The sequence below is a fragment of the Neolamprologus brichardi genome, chromosome 13 (assembly GCF_056152115.1).
Source record: "Neolamprologus brichardi isolate AB-2024 chromosome 13, ASM5615211v1, whole genome shotgun sequence".
Lineage (NCBI taxonomy): Eukaryota > Metazoa > Chordata > Actinopteri > Cichliformes > Cichlidae > Neolamprologus > Neolamprologus brichardi.
In genome coordinates this window covers 6,124,875-6,139,873 of record NC_142116.1, presented here as the reverse complement: position 1 = coordinate 6,139,873, position 14,999 = coordinate 6,124,875, and the positions used below count along the sequence as shown (strand labels likewise).

Genomic DNA, 14,999 nt, shown 5'->3' with positions numbered 1-14,999 from the left:
AGGAATAGAAAAGCATACTTGACAAATGTGGCATGTAGCGCATGTGACTTTCTGGGACTATTTACGGATTAAAACGGATTAAAAATCTTATGACTATATTTTAGTTCCAGGATTGTTGTGTAGTGCAAGGCTTCTTATGCAATCAGTCATCTTATACAAGTGTTGAAAAGCTGCAAGCTGTCATTTTATGAACCAGTGTTTCCCTAGTGCCTTTTCTATCCATGATTGTACTTAAGGTTACTTAAAGGAATTAGCTAGGGATGCCTTTTGTGCCTTATGATGCTTATGCCTCATCTATGTGTTAAGTTGGAACAACTCTGGTGATGTCAGTGTTGAAACAGAAGCATTGACTGCCAGATCATTTAGAACAGAGGTTCTCAAAGTGGGGTTCAGGAACCTCAGGGAGTCCACAACTTAAAGGTCCACAAAATAATTTTCTTTGAAGAATGTGGTATGACTGAAAATTGCATACATTGTACATACAGGGACCATTTGCGCAACTACAAAAAGCATCATTCCCACATTATCAATAAAACAGTTAGAACATCAGTACTATATCAGCGTGTCATACTTACATAGACCTAGACATGGAACCAAAGTGTAAAAGGCCTTAACTTCCAGGCTCCACTGCAGAAAACACATCAGGGGAAACATGAATGTCTAATTTGCCAAAACCACATGTGCCTTAACAATGTGCATCTGTGTGTTTCTGTTGGAGCCACTGAATGGTACGTTTTTTGTTTGTTTGTTTGTCTTTTACAGTTATGTGTGACATGAGCTTGCTTCTAATGTTTATGATTGAGGTGTTAAAATACATTTTGTGTGGGAATATGGCAACATAATTGAACTGATTTTTGTTTTGCTTTTTTTTTTTTTTTTTTTTTTTTTGGTCAAAGCTCCCTTGACTTAATATGAAGGTCATGTGTTTGTATCAGTATGATTTCAACAACCAATATTGAATGATGGTATTATTTTAAGTTATGTTTAAGAACTGTGCAGTATTATGTGTTTGCTTCACAAAGCGCTGCTTTAAAACTGTCCTGTATACATGATCCATCATGTAGGGATCATGTATACATGATGGATCATACATATACAGTACATGTATGGATCGCGTATGATCCATATATATGATACATGTATGGATTTTGAAACCTACATGTCAAAAAGGAACTCTTAAAGACAATCATACACAAACTTATTTACTTTAAAACAATGCTTTATGTTCTTTGCTTGGGGGTGAAAATGGAGCGCTTTTATTCTGTTATGCATTGTAAGTAATTTGATATGACTGTACAATGAGCATGTGATAAAATGGGAACGATGCATTGTAGTGGCAGGAACAAGATGAAGTGACTTTTTTCGGTATTGCCAAATAAAAATATGCATCTTTTACATATCTGTGCAATAAAATCAGCAAATACATTGATCTGAGTGTGATCAAAGACGGCATTGTCTGATTTGTTGTTGTTTTGTTTGTGTCTTCTGTAACATAATTAGGCAGAATTATTGTATATGCAACTTTCATTACCCAGCAGTATGACTGATTATTATTTCACATTGTGTTACTGCAAGTGCAGGCTCGATCTCAATCTTTTCTTGAGCTGCAGAACTTGGGAGTTGTCTCAGACATTTTGTTCCTTTGGCATAATTTATCCCTGCTTGATGTGGTGTATCACTCAAATCACAATGTAATGTTTAGAAACCACCCTGCTGAATTAGAGTTTAAAAAGCCCACATTACGAAACTAAAATATAAGAACTGTTTTGCAAGTATAAGCTCATCCATTTTTTTTCTTTCAGTTTTCAAATTTCATTATGTAATTATTTTTAGTTAGATGAAATTATGTCAATAAACTGTGTCTGCCCCTTAACATGACTGTCATTTCCCTTAGTGATATTGAATCCACACCCCTGATGTAAACTGGATGGATTTTCATCTCCCCATCGTCTTCCCCTTATTTTTACCCCTCCTTCCTCTGAACTGATTTATGGTTTCCCATCATTTCAGTTACATACAGTCTTCTTCACGTTACTTTAATAAGTATATCACTTCTGTGACTACATACCAGTTCAAGTCTTATTGATGGACTTGAAATCCAACAGTTTTCCTTGCGCAGGCTCAGTCATACCTCCTCACATTTGCTCAGTATCATCAAGTGAAGGATTTATGCAGTAGTTGCTTAAACCGTAAAGGTATGTTTATAAAATCATCACCTCTGGAGCTTACAATCATTATTTGAGGCACTATTTCTTTTTTCACAGAAAACGTGCAACAAACATTTAGAGCTGATAAACGACAAAAATACCTGCAATTTTTGCACACTTTCCCTAAATTCAATAAATCTAGCGCACATGACGCTGCGACACGCCAAACTTTTTTGAAAACCCAATCACAGTTGTGTGCCAACATACCTCGGCGCTCATTGGCTGAATCATCTGTCAGTCATTTTTCAGGGCGTTGCCACATCTCAGCAGCTGTCAGATTGTATCCAAATGACAATATCACGGAATTGCACAGCGAGCTTTTCTGCACAACGATGTTCGTCTAAAATAGAGAGGTAGGAGGTGTCGCTGTGAAACAAAGTATTTTAAACAGCACACTCAGTTAGATGTAAAGTTACCGCGCCCTCGTATTCGTTTTTAGCATTTAATTATGCTAGCGCTAACCTGCGGTAGGCAGTAGAAACGGTGCTTGTTTGGAAAATAGCATATTTTGTATCAGCGTTGGTAGACTTCCGGATATTGCATTTTAAAAAAGGCACCGTGCTAACATCGCTTATAGTAACGCGGATGCGTAAATAGAGATGCTGGTAACCCTGAGACTCAACCAGTCGCTAACCTTTCATTTACATATTTGTCTAAAGCCCTTTTTAAATTCTATAGACGTGACGTTGCAATTTGCTCTTAGTTTTAGTTTACCCGCTGTTATATTTCTATATTGCCTGTTTTTGAATCGCTCCAACCTCTGATAGTTTCCTCTCGGCGTCCTCCCTTAGTGTGCTGATATTCCTCACCTGACCTCCCTGATCACCTTGTCCCACATCACAATGGAGACAACCAACAGCTATGTGCTAATCCATGGGAAGAACATCTCCCATAGCACTCTGACAGGGCCTGCTGCAGGACCTCACATGTCCATAGACAAGCTCTTCCCAGCTCTCCTGGAGTGCTTTGGCATCATACTGTGTGGCTATATAGCAGGCAGGTAGGTGATTGAGAATTAGACCATGTTTTTGCCAAGTTTTCCAGAATATTGGCTGGGAAATGTAGTAAGTGCCTAGTGTAAATGTGTATTTATTCCCCCCCAGGGGTGACATCATCACAGAGAGCCAGGCTAAAGGTTTGGGGAACTTCGTATCCAAGTTTGCTCTTCCAGCGCTGCTTTTTAAAAACATGGTGCTGTTGGACTTCAGAAATGTCATATGGGCATTTCTGTGGAGTGTCTTGGTTGCTAAGGTTTGTGTCTAACCACTTGTAAGTTTGCATTATGCTGAAGATTTATAGAAAACAAAAACCTGATCATCACACTTCTGTCCTGTGTAGGTGACAGTCTTTGTGCTGGTATGTGTGCTGACACTGATGGTGGCCAGTCCAGACAACAGATACAGCAAGGCTGGTCTGTATGCCATCTTTGCTACTCAGAGTAATGACTTCGCCCTTGGATATCCTATAGGTAAGTGCAACAAAACATTACTGTTTGCTCTTCATTCAGGGTTAGCAGTGGAGAAAGTCCTCTCGTGTCAGGGAATAACACAGAGTGTAAACAGGTTCGATATGAGCTACAAAGTGCTATCAAGGCTGCCAAGGAAGCATATTCCCAATAACTTAAGTGCTGCTGCTGAGATATGTGGCAGGGAATCAAAGTTTTAACTACCCATAAACAACGCAATACACACTGGTCAGGGATCCAGGACACTACCCTACTGGAAAACCATAATGACCTTTCAAAGTCGATATCAAACTTCAGGTAGCACATATATAGGGTCTCAGGGCATCTCCATCCTAGACTTCCTTGCTCACAGATCACCGTTGGTGACGGTAGAAAACAGCTCTGCCAAGCTTTCAGTCAACACAGGAGCCTCCCAAGGATGCCACTTCAACAACTATGATTGTACACCTTTGACTGTGCCTCTACTCAGAATAACAAGATCACCATAAAGTATGTAGATATGGTTATGGCACAGCCATCCTCAGCTGCATTATAGAAGAGGAAGAGTCATGGTACAGGGGACTGGCAAACAATATAAACTTGCGATAGACAGGAGAATAATTCCTCTTCTTAACATACAGACGGCCAAAAAGCTGTCAAAATGGATCGAAATGGACCGATAAATCCACCAGCAGCTGTACTGCTTTGTGCAAATGGCAATAAAGTCTATCTTAATCTTATCTAATTAAGACATAGAGAGTGTGTATATATTTCATTGCCTCTCTGTCTTCACTTTTCTAGTTGATGCTTTATATCGAAGTACATATCCAGAATACCTCCAGTACATATACCTGGTTGCTCCTGTATCCCTCATGCTCCTCAATCCCATCGGCTTTGCTCTTTGTGAGGTGCAGAGGTGGAGACAGGCCAGCCATCCACAGCGCAGTAGTCTTGGCATCCTGGGAGTTGTTGTCTTACAGGTACTAAGCATGCAGGTGTTTAGACAAGTGTATTAATACACCTGTATATCCTAAGGTTTACTTTATTTGCAAACTTTAATGACCCAATTTGTACATTTGTAACTGTTTCCCACTTTGACCTTTTGCACCAATTTTAGGTCTTGGAGTTTAAATTTCTATTATTTGTTTCACTCTAGGTGTTGAAGAACCCAATAGTGTTCATGGTGATAGTGGGAATCATCTCTCACTTTGCGCTGGGACAGCAGATCCCTGCTGTGTTGTCAGAGTTTATAGACGGTCTCGCCAACTCTTTTGGAGGGGCAGCGTTGTTTTACCTTGGCCTCACTATGGTGAGTTGCACTCTTGTGTTTGTCTATCTTTTTTTCTTCTCCTAAGGATAACCTGTTTTACTTACCATGAAGGATATCATCAGCTGCCGTCTTATTTGGCAGGTTGGTCAGCTTAGAAAACTAACCAGAGACACTGGAGTTGCCTTGATATTGCTCATCACAGCCAAACTGTAAGTGACACCTGAAAGGAATAGTGTGAGCGTAATTGGTTTAAGGTGGCCTGAGCTAGTGGGTTTTTGTATTTGACCATATTTTGCATGGCACATATTTTTGTGTTAGTTGCCATTATTTTGTATATAATATGTAATGCAAGATACACTTTGTCTTCAAAAATACGGAAATACATCTTTCTAAAATGGCAACAAGCCTTTAAGCTTCACTAAGAACTCTTAAAGAAAATGAACAAAATATGAAGTACAGAAGTGTTTTTAATAGTCAGTTTGGTTTTTGGTTGATTACACAGCTCCATGAGTACATTTCTGTCTGTCTCTCTCAATGTCATCCTTTCAGCTTGATAATGCCGCTGGTCTGTAAAGACATGGTGGATATTCTGGACACTGGAGTGAACAGCACGAGTGCCAATCACACAAGTTTGTCCAACTTTGCTTTCTTATATGGAGTTTTCCCAACAGCCCCCAGTGTGGCCATCTATGCTGGACACTATAACATGGAGTTAGAAGTGGTATGTTCTCTTAATGTAACAATCATACTTTAAAAAGCTGTATGAAAGGAATATTACTTTTTGTTGTTGTTGTTGAAACACAAAGAGAAGAGGACTCCCTTGTGACTAAAATGTTCCATCTTTCATGCTACTGGTAATGATGCACGATCTGATATCCTCGTGTTGCTGTTGTTCCCAGATCATCATACTAAAGGTTGTTCCAGGATCAACATTGCAAGTGACCAATCAGAATGTTGTGATGTCATACTTTTGCGAATTCGGGAAAAACCGGCGTAAAACAAAAAACTGTACTTAAGCTGCGAGAAACCGCCTTTGTCCGCCGATCAACGGACCCTAACCCTGACCCTAACCCTAACCCTAACCCTTTAATTAACGCTAAGCAGAATTGATATTGTCCTTGCAACATTAGAATTTCATAAATGCACGAATGGGTTGGTGCGCAAAAGAATAAAGTCACAATAATGTGATTGGTCACTTGCGATGTTGAACCTGGAACAACATTTTCATGATGATCTGGGAACAACACCAACACGAGGATATCAGATCATCCGGTAATGATGGCATGGAAACCCACATGGTCGACACTTAGCCAGGTATTTTAAACTTGGTTTTTACATTCTCTCACCCCCAAATCCTGTTTGTTTGGGTTTTTTTAGGTAACGTCAGGGATGGTAATCAGTACATTCTTGTCGGCACCAATCATGTATGTGTCCGCCTGGCTATTAACAATCCCTTTAATGGACCCAACCCCCTTGGTTACAGAGCTTGAAAATGTAAGCTTCAACATCAGCATTGTCAGCCTTATAGCTCTGGTAAGTGCCTTTGAATTCACCCCAGTGCTCTGGTTGGATCAGTGGGACAGGGAAGAATTTTAAAATGATAAAGAAGAAGCACAGAAATGCTTTAACAACACCTAGAGCTTAAGCACAGGAAGTTGTGGATGATAGCTGGTGTCATGATTGATTTTCCAAATATAGACATATCAAATGATCGAGTATGATTATCTTCATTCAGGTGTGGACCATAGCTGTGATGCTGCTCAGCAGGAAATTTAACAAACTCCCTCACCTATTTGCGCTAAATCTGTTCCTGGCCCAGGTCAGTCTTATTTTGAAAACATTTTTTAAAATGAGATTTCAGTGTTTAATTCAGTTGATTCATTCATGAAATGCTAATTGAGAACCTTGTATAGGTACATGTTGTACCTTAAACGCTGTACTTTTCTCTATAGTTCCTAGTGTGTGTCAGTATGATCCTGTGGAACTTCTTGGTGAAACAAGAGGACAACCTGCTCGGCAAAATTCTCACCTTCACTTTGCTCTATGGGTCTCTTTACAGTACATACATTTGGACAGGTAAGTGAATACCTGTAAGAGGTTACACTTGTTTTATGAATGAAATACCCCAAAAGTCAAATGATTTGTGTTTAGCTGGTAGATGTTGATGATTGTATTTGAATGTTTTTTCTCTTTTTCAGGTTTAATCCCTCTCTGTCTGGCTCTGACTAACAGAGATGATCTGCTGAGACTCCGACCAGGAGTCTTCATGATTTTGGGTTGGGGGTAGGCCACCACAGAGAAATGAATAAGGATATTTTAATTGACAATAGAATAAGAGAATGAAACATTTTAAAACTTTTACTGATTGAAATGTGACTTTCTTTTTCTTTGTGGAGACAAGAAAAGAAGATCATATCAGAGAATATGATCTAAAGTCTAAGTAATAACCAAATTATTCAACCTTTCTCCACGCACAGGGTTCCTTTCCTAATGGTTGGTGGTCTACTCATATCAGGAGAAAGGACTGATACGATAGACTCTGCCTTCTTCTATGGCAGAGCCCAGGTTGGAACAATACCTGCTGTAACTCTACATTACACTTTCTAAAGAGTCGTTCTGAACTGTTTATTTTTGTCCAGTCTTTTTCCTTTTTTTTTCAGCTCAAGACTTTTTATTTTAAGTTCAGGTTTAATGCTGTATGTGGAGAAAACGCACTGAAATTCTTTTACCAAATTAAAGTAATATTTATAAAAAGTACACTTCAGGAATACTAGAACAAGTTTTGTTTGGGAAGTTTAATTCATAATCTCATCAATTCTCCTCCAGATAATCAGCACTGCAGTAATTCTTGCGGTCAGCCTGGTTCTCGGTGCAATATCTTTGATGGGTCTCAGCCAGGGAGACTGGGAGCAGAGCGGCTACCAAGCCCTGAGCAGAGCTACTGTAACAGGTATCAATGATGAGGTGAGGGTCCCTGGTGGCCTGGAGGATTCACACCAACAGCAAGAGCAGACACAGATGTCAAATTCACCTGCCTGTGGTATCAACTCGGGTAACTCCATTCTTTCACTTTGTCTTTAGTTTATTCTAACTTAAACATAATCTGAGTCTGAATCTCTCTTATCTGTTGTCATCGAGTCTGTAACCAGATGATGTGCAGTAAATATGTTCATTCATTCTGTTCTGTTGCTGTGCAGACCTCCACGGTTTCTCTCCTCTCCAGCCTATACCTGATATGATAGCCAGTACACAGAGGGACCACACGAACAGCACAGGTAATAAACATACATTTCACCTCACCATTTAGCCATTCAGAGTAAATTGTGACGTTCCATTAGTTTTATTGTGAATTCTGTTATTTTAATTCTAACAATAAGTAAATGACACAAATTTAAATGTTTGTCTTCTGTGGTTGATTATTATGCATTTTTATAACTAAACCAAGTGTGTAGCCAACAGTAGCCTGTATAATCCAATAAAGATTAGGGTTTGGTTTACAACCATAAAGTTGGCTTTGTCATCTTTACTTCCTCTCTAGGCCACATTGGGGCGCTGTGTGATGGACATCAGCAAAGTACTTCCTCCTCTGAGCAGCCGCTGAATCTTCCACCACCCGGGCTTCAAACCACAGACGATAAACAGACTGTGAGACATGTTCTGCTCTGTCTGCTGCTCATTGTCAGCCTGCTAGCAGTAAGGATGAAACACTCTTTATGATTATGTGTGAGAAAATGTGTGAATGGACTGATGCTGTAGTCATCCATATTGAAATCACCATTTATATGGACATTAGAAGTGTATGAAAATTGCTTTCAACAGTGTTATCAGTTAGATGAATGAGACCTTTAAATATAATAAATCCTTTGTAGTGTTGTCTTTATCTACTTATCTATCTTGTTTATGATATAAACATCTGGATTAATATAAAAGCTGTTAATAATTAGTAACCTTATGCTACGTTGGATTACCTGTTTGTAAAAATGGAAAGTTGCAATGCATGCCATAACAATGTTCTGGTGCCTGATTGGTGAATGTTTCTGCCTAAATGAAGAACCTGTCCAGCTGTCTGTGGTGGTTGTTCAACAAAGATCCAGGAAGGCTCTACCTTGAACTACAGTTCTTCTGTGCTGTGGCAAACTATGGACAGGTATCTCATACATCAGCTTATTGTATATATGAAGTGTTGCGAGTAAAAAAATACTATGTTCAGTTGTATCTACTACATTTTGTTTTCTTTTTTCCCCCCAGGGCTTTTTGTCCTTTGGGATTTTTGGTCTGGACAGACACCTAATCATCTTGCCTTTTAAGAAGAGGTGATCTGAGTCTTCATTGTGGTTTCTAAATTAATTTGTGATCAAATAAATAAAACAATACTAGAACAAGTTTTTTTTTTTTGTCTGCCTTTTCTTTAGATTGCTTAGCCTGTGGCAGGGCAGGGACATTGATGATTTGAGTCCCTCAGGTGTACCAGAGGAGGTCAGGCTCACCTGTACTCAGTTTGTCCGCTACCACAAAGACCAGTGTGTACAAGACATAGTACACACACGCAGGTATGAGTACTTGTTTACATGTATTTGTGTGGGGTTTTCTTTAAGGACATTTGTGTGTGTTACATAGCACAGTTTGTGTATATGATTTGTTTTTAAATCACCCCTCACATCATCTGCTTATAGAATTTATTCCCTCTAAGCAAAATATTTTTGAAGCAAACACAGAAAAAAAATTATTAGAGATCTCCGTTTTTGAGTTTGAATTCACTCTCTCTCTTTTTTTTATTGTGTTCTTGTTCAATTCTGAGCATGTCTAAATAATTACTTCTGATTTTCCAGTTTTTCTCAAGTCTAACCATTTTAATTTTATACTCTGCCGTGCCTGTTTTAAAATACTGAAGATCAAATTTAGCCACCCTACTACAAAACTAAAACTGGGTGCTATCGTTCTAACACAAAATCATTTATATTATCTCTATACCTTCTCTATGCCTTATAATCCTTCCTTTGCTTTCTCTTTTATTCCTTTCATTTACCCTTCCTTTCTTTTGCCTGCCCATTCCCTCTTCTTTTCATCACCATCATCATCATCATCATAGTGGCTCAGGGGAGAGTGTGAACACTTCGACAGGTGAATCCTTCCTCTGATACTAACAGGTTTGGAGGAGGACTGGAGGATGAAAATGAAGTTCTGAGACATTCCTCAGCCCATGAACCCCTTTACCTAAACACAAATTCTAGTGATCAGGGTCAGCTAAACGATCACTCACAGATTCTTAACCGAAACCACAATCCCGATAAATCCAGCAGCCAGTGTTTGCTTCCGAGTCAACCCAACCTAGAGCCCGAGAATGAATTGCAAGCTCATATTTCCAACCCTGATGCACCAGGAACCTCCCTTGACCATGAACCCACCAATTCTCAGCATGGTAATGCTTCAAGCCCTCCCCAGTTTCATCAGTATCCCCAGTCCCATCTTGAAAATGTGTTCCGAGGCAGTGACTTAGTAGATTGGCTGGTGGAACGAGGCCTCAGCGCTGGGCGAGCCGAGGCACAGCTGTATGGCGCCCGTCTTCAGCGGGGAGGAGTGTTGACAGGTCAGCACAGCTTCAACGATGAACCCAACTTTCATTATCATTTCACGCAGCCAAGATGGGAGGAAGAGTAGGAGGGAACAAGATGATGAAAGTGACGAACAAAGCTTTCGGCATACCAAGCGACGGCCACCATAGCTGAGTGCCAAAGCAGAAGTGCCTTATGGTGCAGCTTCTTCAAAAGCCACTTAAGGTTGAATCTGGATCATATGAGACACTCATTTGCCCACCAGAATTGGGTTATTTATCCTTGTATATTCAGGGTGGTTCCCAGTTGAATATCAACTTGTTAGCTAATCGGGAGAGAGGTTGCGCTTGCAGTTGCTTTAGAACAGGGGTGGGGAACTCCAGACCTCAAGGGCCGGTGTCCTGCAGGTTTCAGATGTGTCCTTGATCCAACACAGCTGACTCAAATGGCTAAATTACCTCCTCAACATGTCTTGAAGTTCTCCAGAGGCCTGGTAAGGAACTAATAATTTGATTCAGGTGTGCTGACCCAGGGTGAGATCTAAAAGCCCTTGAGGTCTGGAGTTCTCCACCCCTGTATTAGAAGAAGCTTAAACAAGGAAATTGATGGTTGGGGTTAAAAAGGGGAAACAATCACTTCCGACTGTTACTTGACTCCTTTTGTTGTGGAAAGAGCCCTTTGGAATTTTATTATGGCTATTATATTCTTCTATTTTATTTCCATCGATTATTTTGCTCTCAGTTTTCTCACTGGGATCACTCTGAGATGTAAACAGTATAGAATCAGTCCCAATTGTAGCAGGTAAAAGTTTTATTTCCTTGATTGCTTTCTGGGTATATTTTTCAAAGAAATTAACTTAAATGACCATGCTTAAATAAATAATGTTTAAGATAAGCATGCACGTGGTGAGAAGACCAGAAAAGCCGTCAGTAAACTACTCAGTGACAGCCTGTGACATTTCTATCAAAGAGCAATGTCATATTTTCTTTCAGGGGATATTAAAGCGTCCAGAATCTGCCTGTTAGTTCAGTTATCATTTTGCACGCTGTGTCTTTTTTAAAAGCTCCGGTCTATGCTGACTACTTGCATGACTCAGCAGTATGGACTTCTCCTCAGCAATGAGCTGTTTGCACTAACTGAATAAATACATTCTTCACTTTTTTTTTTTAAATTATGCAACTCACTGGATAGCTGTCTCTTGGTGATGCTGCAGAGGAAGTTTGTTTTCTTTGCAACTGTAATTGTGTTGCAGCTGTTTAGTGTTAAATATTTGTTCAGGACTGATTTTGAATTCACTCATCCATGGTGGAGCACCACCTCATACGGGCTTAATTTGAGAATTCAGCCAAAATTCCTCTCATGTTCTTTGCCTTTGAGCCCAACCTACACAACAGAAGACAAAAGCACGTACAGTAGTTATTGGAATGACAAATCTGTCCATTTGAATGAAAGACAGGTAAAGCCAGAGGGCTCACGTTGTCACAGATACAGTCCTGTTTTTGTTTCAAATGGCTTATCTTTCTTTACAAACCACTGCTAAACTGTTTACATCTGTAAGAAAGTTCCACTACTCTGTCCATTTAAAAAACAAACAAACAAACAAACAAATCCTGTTCAAAATGTGTCGAGTCTACGGTAGCAAAGTCTGCGGTCACTGTAGACGGTTATGTCTTTTCATTGGCCCGGAGTCTACGGTGAACGTAGACACTCTACACTCTGGTCCAATAGGAGCGTTGAATCCCACTGTAGACTAGCCCAGCGGTCCCCAACCTTTTTTGCGCCACGGACCGGTTTATGCCCGACAATACTTTCATGGACCGGCCTTTAAGGTGTCGCGGATAAATACAACAAAATTAAACTAGTACCGGTACCGAAAAAAAGAAAATTTATTCATAACACACGTGAAAAGACCCAGGAAAACCGAGTAAACGATAAAAACGATAACAAAATAACGCTGAAAACCAATAAAAACCCTGAAAACTATACATTTCACACCTGAACCTCAACTCTTGCGGCCCGGTATCAAACGACTCACAGACCGGTACCGGTCCGAGGCCCGAGGGTTGGGGACCGCTGGACTAGCCAACATCTAATGTATTACCCCCATTTCTAGTCTTTTCAGTGGCGACACTAGAAATTTGTGTTATAAATCCAGATGCCCCTGCATATCGTCAGCAGGCCGGGTGGTGTGAGCACAAGAAAACGATTAGAATAAAATGTGATGAAGTTTGTTTAGATGATAGGGTCCAGCTGTAAATCAGAGGAATAAGAAAGGATTTGTGAATGTGTGTGCGTGTTTTAGGCTGGTTTAGCTATAAGCCTGAGTGTGTGTGTGTAATTTGTAACTGTAATGTAACAGTGGGGGTCTGCCTGTCATAAAAGGAAATAGGAAACCACAGTTGGGAGATGCTAGGAGTCTACGGAACAGAAACAGGGAAGAGAGAAGAAGTTTGTTACCCTTCTCCCCGAGGTGCAGAGAGGGTATGGCATACCCTTGGGTGGCTGTAGCTCAGGAGGTAGAGCAGGTCACCTACTGATCGGAAGGTTGGAGGTTCGATCCCAGGCTCCTCCAGTCTGCATGCCAAGTATCCTTGGGCAAGATACTAACCCCAAGTTGCTCTCCGATGCATCCATCGGAGTATGAATGTGTGTGAGTGTAGTTAGAAAGCACTCAGTATAGAGGTAGTGCTTGTGAGAATGGGTGTGACTGGGTAAATGTGGCATGTTGTATAGAGCGCTTTGAGTACTCCGGGAGAGTAGAAAAGCGCTATATAAGAATCAGTCCATTTACCTCCACACATCCTGTTTTATAGGGGCCTGAGCATTTGTGTCACACACACAAACACACACACACCAGCTATGTGTATCCATATATGGTAAATTAGGAAAGTTGTATTGGATGCTGTAAATGACCATTAGGGGTGCGGCTACCAAGTATAAATGTAAGGATCTGCATGACTGCCCCTCAGATCTGCCGGTGATATTGCATGATTACATCACATGTAATATACACTGCTAATGTTTACTGTCGTGTCATTGTAAACCAGAGTCTAGTAACACGTTGGGATCATGCTGAAGACCACAGACAGCAGTCCAGGCATCAGGTGGGATAAAGTAGCTGGAAACATCAACTGATAAAGAAAAAAAGACAACAGACTGAATGAAAAACAGAAATGTCCTTCATTGCATATTTTTGACCAATCAAAAGTCTGTGATTGGTCAAAAGTCTAGAGTGAAAGAAGGGGACTTCTGAAATCGGAGTAATAACACGTACGAGGGGCGCGATAACAAGATTCTCCAGATCGTTTACTCTTGCTGTCCTGTGAACAGCATCAGCGTGGTGTTAATTGTTTGCCGTTTCGTGATCGTCTCGTGCATGAGAATATCACCAGGTAAACTAGCGACATTTTTAAACATTTTGTTGTTTAACAGCAACAAGACTGACAGAGTGTGTTTGAGGTAACCTAAAAAATGTCACAGATGTAATATTTGGTGTTTATTTGCTGGTCTGTCGGTAGCGTCTACCACACATCTGTTCGACCAACGCCAGTTGATCTGGAACACCGGCTGTTTCGCTGTCCCACTGCGTGTCCACCATAGACTCTGGCCAATAAAAAGACGTAACCGTCTACGGTCACCATCAGCGTAATTTTTGTGCTGAACACTGGGGGGGTGGGGCCTAAGATCTCTGTCTAAAAAGATAACGATAATAAATCTGGGTAAATTCCCGGATGATTAAACATGCAACTATTTTGCTGGTAATAACTGAAACGAGTGAAGAAAATCAACAGCCTATTTATGCAAGATAATTCATAATTGTATTGGGGGGGGGGTTTATATTGGTTGGGTCTAATTATTGGGGGGGTCATACCCCCCTAACCCCCCCCCCCCCCCCCCCCCCGGAAATTGCGGCCCTGACGGTCACCGTAGACCTTGCGCTACCCTAGACTTGACTTCTCTGTGAATAGTGAATACAATCTCAGTTGTGCTCCAGACCCAGTGTGTTTCCTTTGTGTTTGGAAATCACAAATGTGCAATTGAAAGTGGTCAAACTGGGATGTTCAAGGAGTGTCATCCTCAGGTGACATTAAAGCAGGCTTGAGCCGAATTAAACAAAAAAAAAAAATTAAATGGTTGTTGGATGCAATTTTATTATTATTACTTTTTAAGTGGGCAGAGTTACAAAACTGTGTGGTTGCACTTTCGTAAATGCCTGTTACGTTGTTGCTGTTTTACACTATTGCTACTATGAAGTTTACAGTGTGTTGGCAAAGTTATAGAAGGTGGATGGTAATATATGCATGTTTAAAAAAAAAAAAAAATGTCAGGGACACAGATCATGTTAATGTCAAACTAATGTTTGCTGTGATTTTTTTTTTTTTTGTTGACCTACTAATGTATTTGGTCCCCATGCATATATTTCCATCTTTTGATCCTCTGCCAACAAACACCATACTGGTTCATGCAATCAACATCAGGTCCTTGTGTTTATGAAATGTGATTCACCTTTTTTTAAAGAGTGCCTG

General features: G+C 40.3%; 1 protein-coding gene across 2 annotated transcripts; it reads left to right on the top strand.

Annotated features, from left to right (window-relative positions):
* The first annotated feature begins 2,467 nt into the window (after window positions 1–2,467).
* On the top strand, window positions 2,468–14,314 carry gpr155b (G protein-coupled receptor 155b). 2 transcript variants are annotated; one of them, XM_087850030.1, is made up of 20 exons: window positions 2,468–2,560; window positions 2,999–3,207; window positions 3,311–3,458; window positions 3,546–3,675; window positions 4,453–4,631; window positions 4,808–4,960; window positions 5,063–5,130; window positions 5,471–5,642; window positions 6,299–6,454; window positions 6,657–6,740; window positions 6,874–6,997; window positions 7,120–7,204; window positions 7,399–7,486; window positions 7,748–7,973; window positions 8,119–8,196; window positions 8,460–8,614; window positions 8,973–9,068; window positions 9,170–9,234; window positions 9,334–9,471; window positions 10,069–14,314. In XM_087850030.1, the coding sequence occupies exons 2-20, from the start codon at window positions 3,050–3,052 to the stop codon at window positions 10,577–10,579; spliced, it is 2,814 nt and encodes a 937-aa protein (XP_087706156.1). In that variant the 5' UTR covers window positions 2,468–2,560; window positions 2,999–3,049; the 3' UTR covers window positions 10,580–14,314. The 2 variants fall into 2 exon arrangements, with proteins under 2 accessions (XP_087706156.1, XP_087706157.1); XM_087850031.1 differs by having other exon boundaries at window positions 10,011–10,160.
* Window positions 14,315–14,999: the final 685 nt, after the last annotated feature.

Coding starts and splice junctions, on each gene's coding strand:
- gpr155b (XM_087850030.1), top strand. CDS start 3,050: ATGGAGACAACCAACAGCTATGTGCTAATCCATGGGAAGAACATCTCC. Junction 5,643..6,298: donor ATAACATGGAGTTAGAAGTG/GTATGTTCTCTT, acceptor GGGTTTTTTTAG/GTAACGTCAGGGATGGTAAT. Junction 8,197..8,459: donor GGACCACACGAACAGCACAG/GTAATAAACATA, acceptor CTTCCTCTCTAG/GCCACATTGGGGCGCTGTGT.